Source organism: Xenopus laevis, chromosome 9_10L (assembly GCF_017654675.1).
Source record: "Xenopus laevis strain J_2021 chromosome 9_10L, Xenopus_laevis_v10.1, whole genome shotgun sequence".
Lineage (NCBI taxonomy): Eukaryota > Metazoa > Chordata > Amphibia > Anura > Pipidae > Xenopus > Xenopus laevis.
In genome coordinates, this window is record NC_054387.1 from 132,627,453 (window position 1) to 132,651,424 (window position 23,972).

The 23,972-nt window shown below is 43.8% G+C and overlaps 2 protein-coding genes across 4 annotated transcripts in view; one reads left to right on the top strand and one right to left on the bottom strand.

Moving 5' to 3' along the window:
* Positions 1-17,597, bottom strand: kat8.L (K(lysine) acetyltransferase 8 L homeolog). Of its 3 annotated transcripts, none has more exons than XM_041577435.1 (11): positions 17,451-17,597; positions 8,492-8,747; positions 6,826-6,900; positions 6,514-6,689; positions 5,724-5,777; positions 4,497-4,661; positions 4,164-4,394; positions 2,506-2,599; positions 2,261-2,411; positions 1,140-1,294; positions 1-450 (listed from the first exon to the last, which is right to left on the bottom strand). In XM_041577435.1, exons 2-11 carry the CDS (start codon positions 8,730-8,732, stop codon positions 386-388), a joined length of 1,407 nt encoding a protein of 468 aa, XP_041433369.1. In that variant the 5' UTR covers positions 8,733-8,747; positions 17,451-17,597; the 3' UTR covers positions 1-385. The 3 variants fall into 3 exon arrangements, with proteins under 3 accessions (XP_041433369.1, XP_041433368.1, XP_041433370.1); XM_041577434.1 differs by lacking the exon at positions 17,451-17,597 and adding an exon at positions 9,148-9,386; XM_041577436.1 differs by lacking the exon at positions 17,451-17,597 and adding an exon at positions 8,914-9,045.
* Positions 17,160-23,972, top strand: part of xnf7.L (Nuclear factor 7 L homeolog) — a gene marked incomplete at its 5' end in the record, with an annotated part of 12,673 nt that continues 5,860 nt past the window's right edge. The window contains 4 exon segments of the mRNA NM_001088004.1: positions 17,160-17,280; positions 18,446-18,520; positions 21,328-21,497; positions 23,382-23,834. Coding sequence (NP_001081473.1) covers positions 17,175-17,280; positions 18,446-18,520; positions 21,328-21,497; positions 23,382-23,834 — 804 coding nt within the window.

The window sequence follows — 23,972 nt, forward strand, 5'->3', positions numbered from 1 at the left end:
TTAGATAAAAAATATTTTATTTCTAAGATTTGTAAACTACAATAAATGTTTATATGTCCAACAGTGAGGTTTTTTCTTCCCGTCAATTTCACTGCGATTAGGAGTAGAGATGAACAGAAGTTTATAGTTGGCACAAAATACGTGCAACACAAGAGTCTCTTGCACCACAGCAGATCCGAGGGCGGGTCTCTCTCCGGCAATGCTTGGGGGAGGGGGTTACCAGCGATTTCTACAGCCGACAGATCCGGCACAGCCTTGCTAACATGAGCCAAACAGCTTTAATGCAATTCCAGGTACAACATAAAGCTGACGGGTGGAACATCATGTGGTCAGTTCTCAGTCTGTCTGTCTCATGTGGTCAGTTCTGAGTCTGTCTGTCTTGCTGTCACTTCTTGGTGACCTTCATCAGCTTGTGCTTTGGGGGGGCCCATTTCAGGTTCGGAGAATCCACTGTAGGAAAAACAAAGACTAATATGATGGACAATATTATAAAATGACTTTCCTCTGCTGGAAAGCAACGGATATTCCAGAGACGCCAACGTTCTACAGGCGCATTCCAGTGTCCCAAGACTCCCTGTTCCACCATGAGCATGGTCTTTAGATCCAGAATAACGACAGTTGTGAGTATCACTAGCACCAATCACTAGTCTACCAGCACTTGGCACAGATTCCAAACACAAGTTAGTGCCATAACAAATCTTGGCCATAATGTTTCCAGCTTAGTGTTCTGGTTAGTGTTCTGGTTAGTGTTCTGGTTAGTGTTCTGGTTAGTGTTCTGGTTAGTGGGACAGCAATAGCAGCTCGGGCTTCTTCCAGGAGCACAGATATGGAATTAAATACACAGTGTCATCTTGTCGGTACTATACAAAGGGTATTTGTTGCGACAGAAGCTTTGGGAGGAATAAACTGCCGGCTGCTGTTTCTTTCTATTCCACTGTAATTTGCTCCCGTACTTTACCTGAAACTCCATCTGCCTCTCTAATCTCAGCTCTATCAACTCCACCCCATGCTGTATATCAAACTCCTTGTGTATTATATACCCTCCTTGTCTCTCTGTAGCTGTAATTGAAACTTATTTGCCCTGTGTCTGTAGTTACAAGCACTAATAGATTGTCCAATGGCAGGCTTTTGTCACTCACCTGTGATTGGTGGCTTCTTATACTGGGCACTTTTCAGATGCTCCTCCACCAGTTTGGGTGTGACGCAGATAACGTGCTGCCCCTTCCAGTATTTCACCATGTTCAGCGACTGTAACGTGCCGATGATGTCATTCTGCGTAATGCTGGTCATCTGACTGGGAGACAAGAGTATACAGTGTACGTATCAGTATACAGCAACGTAGATTAGCGAAAGATTGTAAGTATACACCTGGCCTCTCAATGTCCACGTACGGTGCTTGGGGTATAGGAGGACGGCACCTCCACCAATCAATGCAAACAGTGCCAGCATGGTGTATACTGATAAGCAAACGAAGTATTCCAGCACACGTATCTGCTTAAGGGTTTTAACCTGTGTTTAAAGGGATCCTGTCATCGGAAAACATGTTTTTTCCAAAACACATCAGTTAATAGTGCTACTCCAGCAGAATTCTGCACTGAAATCCATTTCTCAAAAGAGCAAACAGATTTGTTTTTATTCAATTCTGAAATCTGACATGGGGCTAGACATATTGTCAATTTCCCAGCTGCCCCTGGTCATGTGACTTGTGCCTTCACTTTAGGAGAGAAATGCTTTCTGGCAGGCTGCTGTTTTTCCTTCTCAATGTAACTGAATGTGTCTCAGTGGGACCTGGATTTTACTATTGAGTGGTGTTCTTAGATCTACCAGGCAGCTGTTATCTTGTGTTAGGGAGCTGTTATCTGGTTACCTTCCCATTGTTCTTTTGTTTGGCTGCTGGGGGGGAAAAGGGAGGGGGGTGATATCACTCTAACTTGCAGTACAGCAGTAAAGAGTGATTGAAGTTTATCAGAGCACAAGTCACATGACTTGGGGCAGCTGGGAAATTGACAATATGTCTAGCCCCATGTCAGATTTCAAAACTGAATATAAAAAAATCTGTTTGCTCTTTTGAGAAATGGATTTCAGCTCAAAATTCTTCTGGAGCAGCACTATTAACCGATTCATTTTGAAAAAAAAGTTTTTATCCCTTTAACGTCAAGCCAAAAAGGTTACAACATTTCGGGGGCGTACCTGACGAAGGGGTTTGCTTATCAGTATACACCATGCTGGCACAGTGCTCATCCACAGGTAAGTTACTCACCTGAGATCCTTGATGGAGAGCGTCCCACGGAAATCTCTCATGATCTCCAGCAGGACCCAAGACCAGTAACTGCGATAGCTGAGCTTGCCCAGGTCAGACAGAGGCTTCTCAGGCGACCCCACGGTGTTCTCCAGCTTGGAGAGTTCATAACCTGCACAGTATGAGAGAGACAATAAGTCCCTGGTGGGAAACACATTCTTATTGGCAATTAACTCTGTACTGGAAGGAACACGTGCCACACTTACTGAAAGCAATGAGGAACTTCCCATAGCCACGCCTCTGGTATGGAGGGAGGGTTAATATACAAGCCACGTTGTTTCCATCCGGTGACTCCTTCTCCTGGGATTCAAAACAGATATATATATATTAAAGGAACAGTAACATCAAAAAATAAGTGTTTTAAAGTAATACAAATATAATGCAGTGTTGCCCTGCACTGGTAAAACTGTTTAGAAACACTACTATAGTTTATATAAACAAGCTGCTGTGTAGCCATGGGGGCAGCCATTCAAGCACAGGATACACAGTAGATAACAGATAAGTACTACTATAGTTTATATAAATAAGCTGCTGTGTGGCCATGGGGGCAGCCATTCAAGCACAGGATACACAGTAGATAACAGATAAGTACTACCATAGTTTATATAAACAAGCTGCTGTGTAGCCATGGGGGCAGCCATTCAAGCACAGGATACACAGTAGATAACAGATAAGTACTACTATAGTTTATATAAATAAGCTGCTGTGTGGCCATGGGGGCAGCCATTCAAGCACAGGATACACAGTAGATAACAGATAAGTACTACTATAGTTTATATAAACAAGCTGCTGTGTAGCCATGGGGGCAGTCATTCAAGCACAGGATACACAGTAGATAACAGATAAGTACTACTATAGTTTATATAAACAAGCTGTTGTGTAGCCATGGGGGCAGCCATTCAAGCACAGGATACACAGTAGATAACATAAGTACTACTATAGTTTATATAAACAAGCTGCTGTGTAGCCATGGGGGCAGCCATTCAAGCACAGGATACACAGTAGATAACAGATAAGTACTACTATAGTTTATATAAACAAGCTGCTGTGTAGCCATGGGGGCAGCCATTCACGCACAGGATACACAGTAGATAACAGATAAGTACTACTATAGTTTATATAAACAAGCTGTTGTGTAGCCATGGGGGCAGCCATTCAAGCACAGGATACACAGTAGATAACATAAGTACTACTATAGTTTATATAAACAAGCTGCTGTGTAGCCATGGGGGCAGTCTTTCAAGCACAGGATACACAGTAGATAACAGATAAGTACTACTATAGTTTATATAAACAAGCTGCTGTGTAGCCATGGGGGCAGCCATTCACGCACAGGATACACAGTAGATAACAGATAAGTACTATTATAGTTTATATAAACAAGCTGCTGTGTAGCCATGGGGGCAGCCATTCAAGCACAGGATACACAGTAGATAACATAAGTACTACTATAGTTTATATAAACAAGCTGCTGTGTAGCCATGGGGGCAGCCATTCAAGCACAGGATACACAGTAGATAACAGATAAGTACTACTATAGTTTATATAAACAAGCTGCTGTGTAGCCATGGGGGCAGCCATTCAAGCACAGGATACACAGTAGATAACAGATAAGTACTACTATAGTTTATATAAACAAGCTGCTGTGTAGCCATGGGGGCAGTCTTTCAAGCACAGGATACACAGTAGATAACAGATAAGTACTACTATAGTTTATATAAACAAGCTGCTGTGTAGCCACGGGGGCAGTCATTCAAAGTAGAAAACTATAGCATGGTGACCGTTACCCCAATGTTTCTATATCCTTGTTCTGAGTAAGAGCCCCCCACCGAATTTGGGGGTTGTTGGAGACCATTTGCCGTACCTTGGAAAAGTATCCCACGATATGAGCCCCTTGTCGGTCCACTTCTGTCAGAATGTAAAACACAAAGGGTTCCACGTCGAAGTACAATGTTTTGTGGTCAAGAAAGAGCTTGGCGAGGAGACAGAGGTTCTGACAATAGATCTTGTGGTCTCTTCCATCCACTTCATACACAGAGATATTGCCTTTCCGGTAAATCTCCTTCCCTGGGGGTTGTCGCCACTGACAGAGACCCTGTGAGAAAGAGAATAAGTTACAGTTCTGCCGTTTCATTGCACATGTATCAGTGATTCCATGAGATACGGCCTCTGAGAGAGGACAGAGGTGGGATCTTACCAAGTGGTATTGATAGCTCTTCTCAAACTTCATGTATTTCAGGCAATATTCACACACCCACAGCTTCGGCTGCTTCCCATAATCCTCCGGAAACGGAGAGAAGTACCAGGCGTCGATCTCAAAATTGCCAATGTGAATCTTGTCCACGTATTTGATTTTTGTTATCTGGAATTGAAAGGGGAGAATCGTGTGCATTACATCACTGGGTGCGGATATTTGGCCCATGTAATGACCTCATTCTACACATGTCAAACAAACTTTGTTCCTGTTAGAGTCCTGCGCAAGTCCATTTTTTGGAACCCGTACCCGACCTGACCCGCAAGTACCTTATCCCCAACCCGCACCCTGCTGACCATCAAGAATCAGGAAGTGTTGTCATTGTAAACCGGAAGTGACATCATCGGAAGTAGGCGTGATCAGAAAAAAAATAGTAAAAATCTATATTGAGAAGACCTGTGGCCCGACCCACAGAACCGCCGACCCCCGTCTATACCTGCACCCGGAACTTATACCCGCAACCCGCAGGGTATTGCGGTAACCCACGGGTACCCGACCTGCTGCAGGACTCTACTCCCTGTAACTTCAGGAGTTAAACCACTTCATTAAAAAAAAAAAACTAGGGATGCACAAAATTCGGTTTGGATTCGGCCAGGAATCTGCCTTTTTCAGCAGGATTCGGACAAATCCTTCTGCCTTACTGAACGAATCCGAATGCAAATTAGGAGCATTGAGGGAAATCGCGTGACTTTTTTGTCAAAAAAACAAGGACGTAAAAATTTTTCCCCCCTTTCCATCCCTAATTTGCATATGCAAATTTGCATTCTGTTTTCGGCTGAATCTTTCGAAAAAGATTCGGTGGTTCGGCCGAATCCAAAATAGTGGATTCGATGCATCCCTAAAAAAACAAAAAAACAAGTACCGATCTCATTCATTACTCTGAGATTTGGGCACTACACTTTGAGTACAATTAAAAATACTAATGGCCTAGATTGTAACTTTCAGATATGTGTGTAGGGCTCTTATATGGCCAATCTAAGGCACTGACATAATCTGTGGATGGACGAATCCAAAAAAAATGAGAGTCTGTGGGTGTGGCCAGTTGGGCTACAATTGAACTCTATGCAAGGGAATATTCTACAACTTTATGGCAGCAGTTTGCTCAGGTGCTACTGGGAATTCTCTACATCTCGGGGTAAATCAAGAGGGTAAGACTTTAGAATCACTTACTGCTTCATGCTCCTTCTCCAGGGCAGCGGTGGTGGGATCCATTTCTGCGTATGTCTGCAAAAAGGAAACGGCAGTTAAGAGACTCAGAAGCCGACAGCCAGTCAAGGAGAATTCTTAAAGGAGACATACAGGATAAATGAAAAAACCCTAATTGTGTAGGCAATTATAAGTGATATATGGTGTTGCTTTTACATGGGGCTAAACATTAATATTATCTTTAAAAATAGCCCCTTTATTGGAGCTCCCTATAGATGTTCTCTGGTCCCTGTCTGTGTTTCACATGAGGGGTGGGCGTGTCCTAACGGTCCCTGCCAGAAGCACAGTAGGAGGGGGACAGCCAATCACAGCCCTGCAGTCACACAAGCACAGACAGGCTTCAGTTCCCTATCAGGTCCTGCTAGCTGCTGATTGGTTCCTGTCCTACAGTGCAGTGAGCTGAGTGCACAGCCTGGGAATTCAGGGAGCAGCAAGTGGAAGAGAAGGGAGGGATTATTAGGGGTTTTGCAGAAATATTCAATAAATCAGCCTGAAACACTACTTTTGTTAAGCACAATTCTTCTATTTGTAAAGGAGTATAACACACTGGTACATTCTTATTGTTTACAGAAAATGTCTCCTTTAAAACTAAAAACAAACTGACCCTGCCATAAGGAACAATGGTTCTCTGACTGTCACATAATTGTCAGATGTTGCTGGGCATTATAGTTCCCAAAAGACAAAATCACTTTCTCGGTTGCCATAACAGAGCAGAGCCGAAATTCGATGTTATTAGTCTGGAATAAGCTCTTGCCTTCTGCACATGGTTGATCTCATCGTGTTTCCTCTTCTGATTTCGGGTGATCTTTCTCTCCGGCTGCTCGGTCAGTTCATTTAGGTACTGGTCTGTGTTCTTCTGAACAGCGTCTTTCACGTTCTTGGTCAGGGCCAGTCTGTTCTTGTCCACCCATTCGTCCAGCCGCCGGTTACCTGCGCAGAACGAGAAAGACACCGTCAGGGTTTACGATTACTTTCCTCCCGGTGTCAGTGGTGGGCAGAAGAAATGGTGGTGGATATGTGAGAGACCAATGCAGAGGAAAGAGAGCAGCAGTTTGCTGGCACTTACATCCCACATAATGTACATAGTACTCCTCCCGACCCTCCTGCTCGTTCAGGCGTGACTGGATCACCTCTGCTGAATCTGTGTGGGAGACAAGGGATGATGAATGATACACATATGACCTAGAATTATAGACACTGGGGATGTACTGAATCCACTATTTTGGATTGTTATTCAGCCGAATCTTTCGCAACGGAATTGGGGGTTTGGCTGAATAATGATCCAAATCCTAATTTGCCTATGATTAAGTGTCCCTGGATGACACAAAATGCGTAAGGCTTAAGACATTATGTAAAATAAAGACATATTTTTATTTTTTCAACTTTGGCTCTCGGATTCTACTATTTGTTTGATGGATGTTCCGGATTGGTGCCTGCCTGTTTTTGAATTGCCGTGGGAAGGAGAAAACATTTTTCACTTCCTTGTTTTCGGCTAGGCAGAAGGATTCTGCTGAATCCGAATCCTGCTGAAAAAGGCTGAATCCCGAACTGAATCCTGGATTCGGTGCATCCCTAATAGACACATAGATATAGTCAGAGACATGTTTACGATATATTAAAGGGATACTGTCATGGGAAAAAAACATTTTTTCAAAATGAATCAGTTAATAGTGCGGCTCCAGCAGAATTCTGCACTGAAATCCATTTCTCAAAAGAGCAAACAGATTTTTTTATATTCAATTTTGAAATCTGACATGGGGCTAGACATATTGTCAATTTCCCAGATGCTCCTAGTCATGTGACTTGTGCTCTGATAAACTTTAATCACTCTTTACTGCAAGTTGGAGTGATATCACCCCCCTCCCCCCCCCAGCAGCCAAACAAAAGAACAATGGGAAGGTAACCAGATAGCAGCTCCCTAACACAAGATAACAGCTCCCTGGTAAATCTAAGAACAACACTCAATAGTAAAATCCAGGTCCCACTGAGACACATTCAGTTACATTGAGAAGGAAAAACAGCAGCGTGCCAGAAAACATTTCTTTCCTAAAGTCACATGACTTGGGGCAGCTGGGAAATTGACAAAATGTCTAGCCCCATGTCAGATTTCAAAATTGAATATAAAAAAATCTGTTTGCTCTTTTGAGAAATGGATTTCAGTGCAGAATTCTGCTGGAGTAGCACTATTAACTGATGCGTTTTGAAAAAAACATGTTTTCTGATGACAGTATCCCTTTAAACACTTACATTATAGCAGGCTACACGTTTCGACCACCTGCGTGGTCTTCATCAGGGGCCAAATATTATACAAATACAAAAAGTATAAAAAGGCCTTTTTATACTTTTTGTATTTGTATAATATTTGGCCCCTGATGAAGACCACGCATGTGGTCGAAACGCGTAACCTGCTATAATGTAAGTGTTTAATAAAATTACTTTTGTATCTTTAAGACTGAGTGTGCAATCCTTACTTTCTGAGCTTGTATATGTTAGGAGGCTTCTTTGGGCGGCCCCCTCAGGTATTAGCACCTCAGCATTTCGTTTTGGGTGTGCGCTTTCTAAACTGTATTATGTTTACGATATATATGAGCAGTACAAAGAGAACTAACAGATATTAGCAAACTCATTGCCCCTTCATCCCTCTGACCTGATATTCCCATATCACAACAGGCCACACCCAGGCCAACGCCTCAGACCTAGCCGTGAATACAACATAAACGAAAGTCTCTCACTCCAAGTGTTATCAGCTCTTCGGCACAGGTAGGTCTCCCCGATCTCTACAGTCACTTCCTGATCCCTCCCTCCTCCAACAGAAGAGCAGGTCTCTCCTCCCCCAGACATGGTCTCTTCATCCTCCTCTTCTTTAATGGCCAACTGGTCAAGTCCATCTTCCTGTGAGGGGAGAGCCTCCTGCTGGTTGTCATTCATGGGGCTGGCCAGGCTTCTCTGTTCCTCTGCTGACAAGGAGTCCATCACAATCTACAGGAGCTGGGGGGGAATAAAGAAGAGATAAACAAGGGATGAGGCAAAACTGAAATACACCAGGGGGAGTTGCTAATCCAATTGAGCCAATCATTGGTGTAAATCCCAGAAGCCACTGCTTCAGTTCATCAGCTACAAATTACACTGGGACAGACCTGTCTATAGGGCTCACCATGTGACCTCAGGGATGTGTGTGAGGACAATGCAGTAAAGAGAGGCCTTGTGTTTATATACAGGCTACACAAGCAACAGACAAACAAGGCTGTGTATCATTTGTATTACAGTTTAGGCAAAGAATAAGCCATAAAGTCCTTCAGGAATACAGAGTGAAAGAGCGCCCCTAGTGGTAACAGGCGTGTGATTGGCTGAGCCACATGATAACATAAACACTACACACAGGCTTTACCTTATTATCACGTGACTAGGCGCTCTAACGTCGGACGCGTTATTAGCACGTCACGGAACCGAAACAGAGCGATAGGTAACGCAAATATATCGCTGCCAGCCCAGGGAGAGATCGCTGTCGCTAACTGGAGCGAAACGAATCTGGATGATCGAATCTACAGGGCTGCGCCAGATCTCCAGTAACGTACACAGGCCTGGGCCAACGACGGGAAGTACGTCATCCTTTCCCGGTCACGTGACGAGGCCGTTTAAAAACACGTGATCTCATTCTAACCGCCATCTTAGTTAAGGGCAGTTTCCGCTGTGAGCCTCGGGATCCCAAGTGATGGCAGCGGTACCAGTGAAAGAGTAATGACATGAAAGCTGAGCACTTCAACTGCGTCTCATAAGCTACTGGGTCTTTGTTTTGTCATTACCCAGCAGGCCGCTCTGCTCCCTTTATAGATACTGTGATTAGTTATGGGCAGCCGGAGTTCAGCGCCCACGTATTAAAGGAGACATATAGGAAAAATTTTGTAGGCAATTATAAGTAACATATGGTGTTGCTTTTACATGGGGCTAAACATTAATATTATCTTTAAAAATGTCCCCTTTATTGGAGCTCCCTATAGATGTTCTCTGGTCCCTGTCTGTGTTTCAAATGAGGGGTGGGTGTGTCCTAACGGTCCCTGCCAGAAGCACAGTAGGAGGGGGACAGCCAATCACAGCCCTGCAGTCACACAAGCACAGACAGGCTTCAGTTCCCTATCAGGTCCTGCTAGCTGCTGATTGGTTCCTGTCCTACAGTGCAGTGAGCTGAGTGCACAGCCTGGGAATTCAGGGAGCAGCAAGTGGAAGAGAAGGGAGGGATTATTAGGGGTTTTGCAGAAATATTCAATGAATCAGCCCGAAACATTTTTTAAGCACAATTCTTCTATATCTAAATGAGTATATCGCACTGATACATTCTTATTTTTTACACAAGGGGGCAGATTTATCAAACGTCGAGGTGAATTTTTGAATGAAAAAAAAAAATCGAATTTCAAGCTATTTTGAGTGTACTTCGACTAGGGAATAGTACAAATTTGAATTTCAAAAAAAATTTGAATATTGAAATTTATCATGTACTGTCTCTTTAATAATTCAACTTCTACCATTTGCCATTTAAAACCTGCCGAATTGCTGTTTTAGCCTATGGGGGACCTCCTAGAACCTAACTGGAGTCAATTGGTGGACTTTGAAAAATCGAAGGGTTTTTTTTGGGGAGTAATCGAATGCGTTATTCCTTCGATTCGAATTCAGCCGAATATGGACCTATTCGCTCGAAAAGAAACTTCAACTTAATTTCGGTCGGTCTTTTTGAATTCAAATTTCAACGTTTTTTCAATTCGAAATTCGACCCTTGATAAATATGCCCCAAAATGTCTCCTTTAAAGTTTATTTGTAAAAGTAACCTCCGACCCACAACTCTGTCAGTACATCTAAGCCCAGCTTTCTTTTTGGTAATAGCCACAAAAGCTAATTAGCTAGGCCCCGCCTCAAAACAAGCCACGCCTTACACGCACTAATCTTCTCCTGGTTCTTCACCGCAACTAAAAGTGTCGGCTTAACCCAAGCAGTGCCAGAGCGAGAGATGGGACCCGGAGGTGAGGAGAGTGGGGTGTTGTGCGAAATACGTATCCAGTAAATCATGTGCTGCCTGTGTGTATTGCAATAATGGCTGTTGTTGCCTCCTCACACATGGGAGTGGTACTGGGAGCATCCACATAAAGGGGCATATTTATCAAAAGTCGAGATGAATTTTCGAACGAAAAAAATTTGAATTTCGAGCTATCTTTTGTGTATTTCGACTAGAGAATAGTCCGAATTCGATTTGAATTTGAAAAAAAATTAGAATATCTAAATTTATCATGTACTGTCTCTTAAAAAATTTGACTTCGACCATTCGCCATCTAAAACCTGCCAAATTGCTGTTTTAGCCTATGGGGGACCTCCTAGAACCTATTTGGAGTCAATTGGTGGACTTTGAAAAATGTAAGGTTTTTTTGGGAATGACTTCGCTATTCCTTTGATTCGAATTCGGTCGAAAACTGACCTATTCGAGCAAAAAAAAACCTTGACTCAATCTCATTTGGTCTTTTTGAATTCGAATTTCGAAGTTTTTTTAATTCGAAATTCAACCCTTGATAAATATGCCCTAAATGTCTCCTCCACAGGATGCTCTGTAAGGCTACACCTTTATTATTGCTACTTTTTATTACTCCTCTTTCTATTCAGGCCTCTCCATTTCATATTCCAGTCTCTTTTTCAAATCAGTGCATCTTGTACAGTACAACCAGATTGTTCATAAGCAAATTGAAAGGATTCGGGGGTTCGGCCGAATCCAAAATAGTGGATGCGGTGCATCCCTAGTCTTGGGGGTGTTTACTGGCCTCAGTTATATTTCTCGCTGTTGATAGCATTGGCATAATTTTAACCCTCCAATAGTGATGGGCGAATTTACTTGGCAGGTGCGAATTCCCGCGATTCGCCGCAGGCGAATAAATTTGCGTAACCTCAGCGAAAATTCGGCAGCGTCACAAAAATGGACGCTGGCATCCATTTTTTGGACGCCGGTGCATTTTCGCCAGCGAATGTGCGCCGGCGTCAAAAATGGACGCAGGCACAGTTTCGCAAATTTGATGCCGTTTTGCTAATTTCGCTGTAAATTCGCTAATTTTTCGCAGTTTCGCGGATTTCGCCAATTTTTCCGTATACGCCCCAAATTCGCCCATCACTACCCTCCAAGCCAATATAATGGCAGCAAGGGGGCAGATCTAACTGCCACATTTTCTGTATAAATTAAAAGGAAGCAACTGCTGAGGAGTAGGGGATTTTGGTCACTAATGTTCTTCCTGCAAAGACAATTCTGAAATGGAGTTTTGCAGATTGGAATCCACTTTGTCACCAGGAAAAGTGTTTATTTCATTTTTTTTGACGTTTCTGAACTGTAAAAAGTCTCTTTTTTCAAAAGGACAACAATCCATATAAAGCTTTGCAATATAAAACAACAAATCAATTCCCTCAGTCATTGCAGGAACATTATCTGTGACCAGAATTCTATACTGTGTCCCTTCTCAGCACAGTGTTGGCTAATGGTAGGGGCAGATTTATTAAAGGTCAAGTAGTATTTACCCCGAAAAAATAGTTTTATAGGGTGTTTTTCAGTCAAAACTCAAATTTTTGGGTTACAAAACAAAAACTGGACATTTTTCAGGTACAAAAAAAATATGGATTTTTCGGGTTTAAAAATCCCTCCAAATTTTTCAAGTTTTTTTTATACCCCAAAGCTGGAAAAAGCTCAAATCCAAAAATACTCCGACTAAAACCTTGTCAAAGTCAATGGTAGAGGTCCCTAGAACCATTTCAATATGTTAATTAATAGCCTTCATGATGTTCAAGTTTTTTTCGGTGGGTTTTTCTCGAAAACTCGATTAATTGTAGCAATTCAAGTTTTATCTTGTAGAACTCTCGATTAATTTGAGTTTCTGGGTTGTTCACCTCGAATTCGCTGACTCGGGTTTTTTCTTAAATCGGGAAAAAATTGAGTTGTGAGTTCATTCAGGGTATAAAAAAAATCTAACAAAGTTCTAAACTTCGTCATTTGATAACTAACTCCCCTAATGTGTGACTTCTGTTCTGTTAAACGTGTTTTAGGGGCAGATTTATCAAGGGTCGAAATAGTGAATTCAAATTTTCGAGTTGAAATATTCAAACATTCAAATTTTAGTCCACCTATTCGAATGTAAATTTGAATGAGATTTATCACACCTCGACTATAGTAACAGTTCTAATTGGAATGTTCTTCACCCAAAACCTGCCGAGTTCATGTACAAGTCAATGGCAGAGGTCCGTAGAGCCATTTGGAGATGTTATTTGCCTTCCTGACATTCGAGTTTGTTTTGTTCGGGTGAAAAAATTCAGTTGGTACAATCGAATACGATTCAAATTTCGGGTCGGAATCATTTGATCGAATATTAGCAGTTCTAAATTTTTCTTAAATAACCTCCCAGTCGAATTGTGAGTATATTCAAATGATAAAAAACATCACATAAATTCGAAATTCAACCTTTGATAAATGGGCCTCTTAAACATGCGATCAGACTTCCCTACATACACTATAGAGCAAGTGCAATTTATAAAATATACACATTGGGCAGTTTTAATTGCCTCTGATTTTATGCTTTCTCCGTGTGTGGGGGTGTCTAAAGTATTTCCCTGCATTACAGCAGACACAATAATAACATTTGTTGCAGCCTTGTTTTTGTGTGATTTCCCAGTCCCATTGTATTTAGCCACTGGATCTGCCTGTACCAGTATGTCCCCAACTGATTTACTAGTTAATAATATACAAGGAAAACTTGGCTTAAAGGAGACATTTGTGTAAAAAATAAGTATGTACCAGTGCATTATACTCATTTAGATATAGAATAATTGTGCTTTCAGGCTGATTTATTGAATATTTCTGCAAAAACCCTAATAATCCCTCCCTTCTCTTCCACTTGCTGCTCCCTGAATTCCCAGGCTCTGCACTCAGCTCACTGCACTGTAGGACAGGAACCAATCAGCAGCTAGCAGGACCTGATGGGGAACTGAAGCCTGTCTGTGCTTGTGTGACTGCAGGGCTGTGATTGGCTGTCCCCCTCCTACTGTGCTTCTGGCAGGGACCGTTAGGACACGCCCACCCCTCATGTGAAACACAGACAGGGACCAGAGAACATCTATAGGGAGCTCCAATAAAGGGGCTATTTTTAAAGATAATATTAATGTTTAGCCCCATGTAAAAGCAACACCATTAGTGATGTGCGGGTCAGGGTTTCCCTGACCCGCACCCAACCCTAACCTGCCCTGCTAATACCCGCGCCCGCCCACACCCACTTCTGGGGGTCCTTTTATAGACCTGCGCCGACCAGCCCCGCCGATGTCACATAAGGGGCGGGGCGAGCAGACGCAACACTATAAAACCGGAACCCAGAAGTCGGATGCCGGCATTTGAAGGTGGCGAGGAGCACTGCGAGGTCGACCTGAACCCGCGGGTATCGGGTCGGCCTGCAAATCACTAAACACCATATATTACTTATAATAGCACATGGGTTTTCTCAATTGCTTCATAAAAAGCATCTGATATAATCTGTTCATTCCCCTCTGATGTTAATGGGCAGGATATGTGTGCAGAGGTGAGCATTTGAAATGACACATGAGAGGACCTTGTGGATATCAACTTACAGGTAGTGAGCAAGAAGAAGCCACTGTCATCATGGAAGGAAGTCATGTTCGAATATTTTGCACTGACAAGCTCTAAAATGATTGGATTTTATGTCTGTAAATGATTTGGCTGTATCTGTGCTAGTAGTTGTAATGGCACTCACCTGTTCTGTGTGAATGTGAAGTTCCACTGTCGAGTCTTAGTGACAGACTCATATTGCTCAAAAGCATGCGGCCCTGTAAACCCTGTGTGCCATAACCCTAAACCAGTGGTTGTGGATGTAGAATTGGCCCCATGGAAATAAAGTCACAAGTACAAGTAACCGGATATATACAGTATATACTGCCCGGGCTCCTCTGTAACTGGATATATACAGTATATACTGCCCAGGCTTGTCTGTAACCGGATATATACAGTATATACTGCCCGGGCTCCTCTGTAACCGGATATATACAGTATATACTGCCCGGGCTCCTCTGTAACCGGATATATACAGTATATACTGCCCGGGCTCCTCTGTAACCGGATATATACAGTATATACTGCCCGGGCTCCTCTGTAACCGGATATATACAGTATATACTGCCCGGGCTCCTCTGTAACCGGATATATACAGTATATACTGCCCGGGCTCCTCTGTAACCGGATATATACAGTATATACTGCCCAGGCTCCTCTGTAACCGGATATATACAGTATATACTGCCGAGGCTCCTCTGTAACCGGATATATACAGTATATACTGCCAGGGCTCCTCTGTAACCGGATATATACAGTATACACTGCCCTGGCTCCTCTGTAACCGGATATATACAGTATATACTGCCCGGGCTCCTCTGTAACCGGATATATACAGTATATACTGCCCGGGCTCCTCTGTAACCGGATATATACAGTATACACTGCCCTGGCTCCTCTGTAACCGGATATATACAGTATATACTGCCAGGGCTCGTCTGTAACCGGATATATACAGTATATACTGCCAGGGCTCGTCTGTAACCGGATATATACAGTATATACTGCCAGGGCTCCTCTGTAACCGGATATATACAGTATATACTGCCCGGGCTCGTCTGTAACCGGATATATACAGTATATACTGCCAGGCTCCTCTGTAACCGGATATATACAGTATACACTGCCCTGGCTCCTCTGTAACCAGATATATACAGTATATACTGCCAGGGCTCGTCTGTAACCGGATATATACAGTATATACTGCCAGGGCTCGTCTGTAACCAGATATATACAGTATATACTGCCAGGGCTCCTCTGTAACCGGATATATACAGTATATACTGCCCGGGCTCGTCTGTAACCGGATATATACAGTATATACTGCCCAGGCTCCTCTGTAACCGGATATATACAGTATATACTGCCCGGGCTCCTCTGTAACCGGATATATACAGTATATACTGCCCAGGCTCCTCTGTAACCGGATATATACAGTATATACTGCCAGGGCTCGTCTGTAACCGGATATATACAGTATATACTGCCCGGGCTCCTCTGTAACCGGATATATACAGTATATACTGCCCAGGCTCCTCTGTAACCGGATATATACAGTATATACTGCCCAGGCTCCTCTGTAACCGGATATATACAGTATATACTGCCAGGGCTCGTCTGTAACCGGATATATACAGTATATACTGCCCGGGCTCCTCTGTAACCGGATATATACAGTATATACTGCCCGGGCTCCTCTGTAACCGGATATATACAGTATATACTGCCCGGGCTCCTCTGTAACCGGATATATACAGTATATACTGCCCGGGCTCCTCTGTAACCGGATATATACAGTATATACTGCCCAGGCTCCTCTGTAACCGGATATATACAGTATATACTGCCAGGGCTCCTCTGTAACCGGATATATACAGTATACACTGCCCTGGCTCCTCTGTAACCGGATATATACAGTATATACTGCCCAGGCTCCTCTGTAACCGGATATATACAGTATATACTGCCAGGGCTCGTCTGTAACCGGATATATACAGTATACACTGCCCGGGCTACTCTGTAACCGGATATATACAGTATATACTGCCCAGGCTCCTCTGTAACCGGATATATACAGTATATACTGCCCGGGCTCGTCTGTAACCGGATATATACAGTATATACTGCCCAGGCTCCTCTGTAACCGGATATATACAGTATATACTGCCCGGGCTCGTCTGTAACCGGATATATACAGTATATACTGCCCGGGCTCCTCTGTAACCGGATATATACAGTATATACTGCCCAGGCTCCTCTGTAACCGGATATATACAGTATATACTGCCCAGGCTCCTCTGTAACCGGATATATACAGTGTATACTGCCAGGGCTCCTCTGTAACCGGATATATACAGTATATACTGCCCAGACTACTGGATATATAAATATATATTGATCAGCATTAATGCAAACAATAAACCACGTGATCCCAGATTCCCAGCACACAACAATAACGTAGGGGGCTCAGTGCAATGGCGTCGCCACGTGCGTTTAGGGGCGGGAATCTCGGTTCCTCTGACCAATCCACCAACTGAATCAGCTGTGGCGCTTATCCCGCCTCCTGAAGCCGGTTGCGCAGGCGCAGTAGAACCTCTTTCGCTTTTACCCAGAGATCCGTGTTTTTCTTCGTCTCCATCTTGTTCCTTTCGCCACGGCAGAAGCATTTCTCAGTCATGGCCTCCGTAGCACAGTCCGACGCCTCTAATCCAGACATCCTCGCTAAGGACGAGGCCGGGAACAACAACGTGGAGGATTCGGTTGTGGGGGACGAGGAGGAAGAGGACATGGAGGAAGAAGAAGGCGCGGACGATGGAGAACAAGGGGAGGAGGAGGTGCTGGTGGTGAATGTGGGCAGTACGTACCCGTGTAAGAGAAGTGACGGCAGCCAACGTGAGTGACCTTTCCTTTCTCTTGTGCAACTAATAGACTGGACTATTGGCCCATTTCCATCTGTATGTCTGTGTGTGTATATATAATGAGCTCAGGATAAACAAACCTTCATCATGCACAACGCTTATCTGTGGCTAAAGACTGTCCATTTGTCACCATTTGTACTGTACCTCATCTGGGGAAGCCCATCCTGTTCCTAGGGGCAGTGTAGCACCCCCTGCTGATGGAACTGCCCAGGAGGAGCACGTGGGGTCAGGAGGAGGAAGGAAAGGTCAGGAGGAGGAGGGGTCAGTATGAGAGAGGAGTGAGAGGGATCAGGAGGAGGAGGAGGGGTCAGTAGAAGGGATTAGTAGGAGGAAGAATTAGTCAATAGGAGAAAGGGGAGGTCAGGAGGAGGAGTGGTCTGTAGGAGGAAGGAGGGGTTAGTTGGAGGAAGGAAAGGTCAGTAGGAGGAAGGGTCAGTATGAGAGGAGGAAGGAGGGATCAGTAGGAGGAAGGATGGGAAAGTAGGAGGAAGGATGGAGGAGGAAGGAGATAGGGAGGAGGGATTAGTAGGAGGAAGGATTGGTCACTAGGAGAAAGGGGAGGTCAGGAGGAGGAGGGGTCAATATGAGAGAGGAGGAAGGAGGAGTCAGTATGAGAGAGGAGGGGTCAGGAGGAAGGAAAGGCCAGTAGGAGGGATTAGTAGGAGGAAGGATTGGTCAGTAGGACGGGAGGTCAGGAGGAGGGAGGGGTCAGGAGGAGGAGTCAGTATGAGAGAGGAGGAGGAAGGAAAGGCCAGTAGGAGGGATTAGTAGGAGGAAGGATTGGTCAGTAGGACGGGAGGTCAGGAGGAGGGAGGGGTCAGGAGGAGGAGTCAGTATGAGAGAGGAGGAAGGAAAGGCCAGTAGGAGGGATTAGTAGGGGGAAGGATTGGTCAGTAGGACGGGAGGAGGGAGGGGTCAGGAGGAGGAGTCAGTATGAGAGAGGAGGAGTCAGGAGGAGGAAGGAAAGGCCAGTAGGAGGGATTAGTAGGGGGAAGGATTGGTCAGTAGGACGGGTGGTCAGAAGGAGGGGTCAGTAGAGAGACACATATGCCGATATCTGTAATTGCCTATTGTGTGTGTGTGTGTGTGTGTGTGTATATTTGCATGTGACACTCACTATATTGTGTTCCTTCCTGCAGATGATGCGGAGATAGTGAAGGTCCGGTACAACAAACAGGCTGGAAGAGAAGAGTATTACGCGCATTACGTGGGCTGTAAGTAACTCTGTATATGCGGCTGCCCTACTCTCTTGTGTTTCTCTGGCAGACAATACATGGCAGTGTAGGGTTTCAGAGAGGAGCAGCTAGATGCTGACACTTTGTTCTCTGTACTTCACCGAACATTCAGCTTTAGTTTGTTTTCCTTCATTTCCAACCTCACTTTACTTCTGCCGACTCTCTTATCACGCACGGAAGTGGAACAAGTAACTCGCGGCAACTGCAATGTCTTAGTTGAAAAATCATGACTTGCCCTGTTTTGGGCACATTTCATATGTACAATATGCCAGTGTTAAAGGGGAACAAATCCAGATTTTATTTAAAGGAGAACCAATCCCTAAAAAATGACTGCCTAAAAATGTCCTATTTTATATAGTGAACTTATTGCACGAGGCTAAAGTTTGAGCTTGTCAATAGCAGCAATGATCCAGGACTTCAAACTTGTCACAGGGGGTCACCATCTTGGAAAGTGTCTGTGACACTCACATGCTCAGTGGGCTCTGATTGGCTGTTGAGAAGCTAAGCTTAGGGCTCGTCACTAATTATCCAGCAGAAAATGAGCTTCCCTGGCTGTAATATAAGCTGATGCTACAGGTTTGCTGATTATTCAATTCTGATGCTAATTGCACTGGTTTCTGTGCTGCCATGTAGTAATTATGTGTATTAATTACTAATCAGCCTTATATTGTGACATTTCTATTCTATGTGTACTGTATATTGTGAGTGGGTCCCTAAGCTCAGTAAGTGACAGCAGCACAGAGCATGTGAATCAGTGAATCAGCAGAAAAGAAGATGGGGAGCTACTGGGGCATCTTTGGAGACACAGATCTTTACTGCTAAAGGGCTGTGGTTGCCTTGGGCTGGTACAGAAACACAAAACATCATGTACAACATTTCTTTCTAGGCTTTAGTTCTCCTTTAAAATGTTATTTATTGTGCAGATACAAGTTTTTGCCATTATAACCAATTAAAAAGGTGTCAACGATGTCATCTATTGCCCCTTTCTGGTGGCTCAGTTCTTTTCACGTGACTGTTGGAAATCTATCTAAACAAATATATATATATATATATATATATATACATACATACATACATACATACATACATACATACATACATACATACACATACAGGATGCTTGTCTCCTGGAGCTGCTGCCTTTGGGACTATGCTTTCCACCTGGAAGGCAATTTGATGGCAGTGACATTGCCACAGCTCATTGCCCTGAACGTTTTGAGGTTTATAAAACCCTTAACATCTGCATAGCGCTTCCGTTTGCCTGTGCTCCACCTGTATGCGGAGCAGTTACTTATCTGTACCAATTGGGGAGAGGATACCCCCAGGTATGATCACACTATTAGATCCACTCATTTTGCGAGGTTGCCAAATGAGCGGATCTTAAAGGGATACGGTCATGGGGAAAACATTTTGTTTCCAAAATGCATCCGTTAAAAGTGCTGCACTGAAATCCATTTCTCAAAAGAGCAAACAAATTTTTTTTATATTTAATTTTGAAATCTGACATGGGGCTAGACATATTGTCAGTTTCCCAGCTGCCCCAAGTCATGTGACTTGTGCTCTGATAAACTTCAGTCACTCTTTACTGCTGTACAGCAAGTTGGAGTGATATCATCCCCTCCCTTCCCCCCCAGCAGCCAAACAGAACAACGGGAAGGTAACCAGATAGCAGCTCCCTAACACAAGATAACAGCTGCCTGGTAGATCTAAGAACAACACTCAATAGTAAAATCCAGGTCCCACTGAGACACATTCAGTTAGATTGAGTAGAAGAAACAACAGGCTGCCAGAAAGCAGTTCCATCCCTAAGTGCTGGCTCTTTCTGAAATCACATGACCAGGCAAAATGACCTGAGATGCACCTACACACCAATTTCAGGAATTAAATTTTATATTGTAGAGTGAATTATTTGCAGTGTAAATAAGAAATAAAATCTACATCATAAAAATCATGACAGAATCCCTTTAATCCGATACGCCTACTAATGGCAGGGTGATATCGGGTTAATCCGAACAATCACATTACAATGATGTGAATGGGTCGCCGGCGGGTCGCAGGACCACATCAACTAGCCAGTGAGGTCCTGGATCGAAGAATAAAAATCAAACTTGCTTGATCGATATCTGCCCGATCTTTGGCCTGATATCAGCCGGAAGCCCCCACACACGGCAGATAAGATGCCAAATTGGTCTAAAGGACAGATATCGGCATCTTTAATCTGCCTGTGTATGGCTCCCTCTAGTCTAGGACTCTCTGTTGCCAAGTATCCCGTGTAGCGCTGCAGCAGCTGTACAATTCAGCTTTCTTTTAGGAAACTGGGCACCGATGTCCCTTCCTAAACGTCTCTGGCGCCTTCTGAACTGTTGGTCGTTCATCACAAAGTCATAAAGTACATAATTTGCAATCCCTTTTGCAGACATTGGGGGGTAGAGTTGGGCACTCACAGTGGCAGGTATTCACTGTGAACATCCAATTGGATGGAGATTGTTGAATATAATTGATTATAGTATTGTTAGTTTCACATTCACCAAAATAAAGAAACTTTCCCTTGGTGTTTTGTATTTTTTCCTCTTATAATTCTATCATATATGGTTTTGTGTTGCCTTGTGGCAATGAGTGTGTAGTCTGTACAGAGCAAGCGCACAATGCTGCTGCCGTATGTGTTGCCTGTATACATCTGGGGGCGAATGGTAAGTAATGGCTTTTTTGTCCCAATATCCCATTATACCCCCATGACCCATTATGGTTTGTTTTGAAAATGTGTTGTAAGCTCGCTCTTTCTGCAGTGAACCGCCGCCAAAACGAATGGGTGGACAAATCTCGTCTGGTATTGACCAAACCCCCGAAGGAGGGTGAAACCAACGGCACCGACCAAGAGGTGACGGATACCGCAGAGCAGCCAGACTCAAAGACTCCCCAGAAGAGAAAGATTGAGGAACCTGAGCCTGAACCGAAGGTAACGTGAGGTTCATTTCTTCCCAAATACCAGTGAGCCAGCATTCGCCGTATCCCCACTTTCATATGAAAATCTGTACCCCCTTGTACCTGTACCCTGATTTTTGTGCACCGACGTCTGCAGGTTTTTGATCTTTCTGCTGTAACTTTTTTTCCCCTCTTTTTTTTCAACATCAGGGGTACATTGTGCCCTAATTTCGGTATCCTCTCTCTTATCTGAGGCAAAACTTGCCCAGATTCCAAGTGCTTTTGTGTTGGGAACTAATCCCTGACCAGAACTTGATGGATCCATTTTTTTTTTTAAATAGAGGAAAACTAGGCATCTGTCCTATTGAGAGACACATGGAGAGCCAACATGGCCCTAAAATAGATTCAGTAAAGCTGGCAGTGGGTAGAGTGCTGGAAGTCTAAATGGCCAAAAAGCCACTGCGATTTACTAAAATGCCTGCTAAACAGACTTTGTTTGAGCCAAACTGTCAGTATTGGCCATACAATATTCTCTGAGCCTGTTCTTTTCGCAGCTTTCCATATTTTTGCAGTTATTAAAACCTGGTCCTTGTACACGGTGCACTAAAGGAGCGTTCACTCTTATGACCTGCTCCTGCATCTAACAGCACTTCATACCCAACTGCCACTTTTGTTGTTCCTACAAAAAGCCTATGATTGAGGAAGGTTTCCCCGTAACGCGTTCGGGTTATGCCTATCCACAGTCTGCTGCAATAAACCTTTTTTAACCAGAGTGCCGTCCAATCGCTTTTTATGGTATATGGATACAGTGGGGACCCTGAGGACTGAGCACCTGGCTTTGGGAGCTGTTATTATGAAAAGGTGAGCTTGAGGCAATCCGGGGCAGTTTGGTTTTCATAATGCCAACCATTGAAGCAGCACTGCCTCCTCGTCCTTGGCATCTGTTTGTGAGATGCTCATTTTTTTTGTGCCGTTAGCAGGATCCATAAGTGGCCGTGATATTGTTTATCATAGCCGCTTCCTACCTACGTTTTTCCTTACATGCTGCAAATTCCCCTGATATGACTCCTACAATTTCCATTTCTTGGCTATTTCCCTGTGGCACCGGTGTGTATTTAATGGTGTATTTAAAGCCGGGCCTTTCTGGGTTAGATCTTCATCTATCCACAGAATTGAGCACATGCTTTGTGATCCATGATCTCAATAGGAAGCCGTGATGCTGCTTCCTTAGCTCGATTGCTCTAGAACCCTAGCAATACCCACAACTCTCAGTCAAAACTCATTCAAATGTTTCCTTTAAAGATGGCCAGGTTTATAATGGAAATATAGCATCTTCAGTATATCGGTTCATATTCCTCTTTTGCATGGAAACTCTCATCCTTTGTTTGGAAATGTCGTTTTTTTTTTTTTAATATATATATTTAATGACTGTATTGCTGTCCTCATGCTCGCTTTCCGCAATGAGAAAAATCCATTAAACGTTGTACAAATAAAAGAGCACTTGTCTGTGTCAGAAGCTTGTTTGGCTGGAGTGAGAGAGGATTGGTTGGCATGGCTAGAGTGGGCGTGGCTTTATGACGGTAAGTTTATGAATGATTTATCATTTCCATGCAATGCAAGATGACAGTTTCTTGTTGTTCTTTCAGTTGCAAACCCAACGTCCTCTGCAGCGTTGTAGCTTTGTGCCATGGTCTGAGGAAGGCACAGGAAGATTTGACCTTTTTGTTTTTTTTATGTGCATGACTTTTAGTATGCATTGTAGGACCCCTCGCCTTCCACATACACGGTATATGATCTGTAGGCAATACTTTTTCACTAGGTTCCTACAATTCCTTGCCATGTTTAATTATGTCATCCTGTTTCTTCTGACCCACTGAAAACCTCTGTTGTTCTTTTTTTAAAATCTCTGTTCCCGTAGAAAGCAAAGGTGGAAGAAAAAGATGCTTCAAAAAATGCATCGAGTTTAGGAGCCGCTGGCGATTTTGCAGAAGAGCTGACGTGCCCGCTGTGCGTGGAACTGTTTAAGGATCCAGTGATGGTGGCCTGCGGCCACAACTTCTGCCGGAGCTGCATTGACAAGGCTTGGGAAGGGCAGAGTTCCTTTGCTTGCCCTGAGTGCAGGGAATCCATCACTGATCGCAAATACACCATTAACCGTGTGTTGGCTAACCTGGCCAAGAAAGCCGCCTGTACGCCGGTCACACCTGTAGAGAAAAAGACACGGCCCCTGGAGAAGTGCTCTGAGCATGATGAACGTCTAAAGCTTTACTGTAAGGACGATGGCACGTTGAGTTGTGTTATCTGCCGGGATTCTCTCAAACACGCCAGCCATAACTTCCTGCCCATCCTGGATGCAGTCGGTGTGTACAGGGTATGTTAATCATTTTGCTTACAGCCTCTCCCTTTACAATGTCAGTATCTTCTAGAGATGCACCGAATCCATGATTTGGGCTTTTTCAGCAGGATTCGGCCGAATCCTTCTGCCAGGGCGGGGAGGGAAATCACTTGA

Excerpts from the sequence above, each read along its gene's own strand:
- kat8.L (XM_041577435.1), bottom strand. The coding sequence starts at position 8,732 with ATGGACTCCTTGTCAGCAGAGGAACAGAGAAGCCTGGCCAGCCCCATG. Across the intron at positions 4,662-5,723 it reads TGGAGAAGGAGCATGAAGCA|ATAACAAAAATCAAATACGT; the intron begins GTAAGTGATTCT and ends TTTCAATTCCAG. Across the intron at positions 4,395-4,496 it reads AGAGCTATCAATACCACTTG|GGTCTCTGTCAGTGGCGACA; the intron begins GTAAGATCCCAC and ends TCTTTCTCACAG.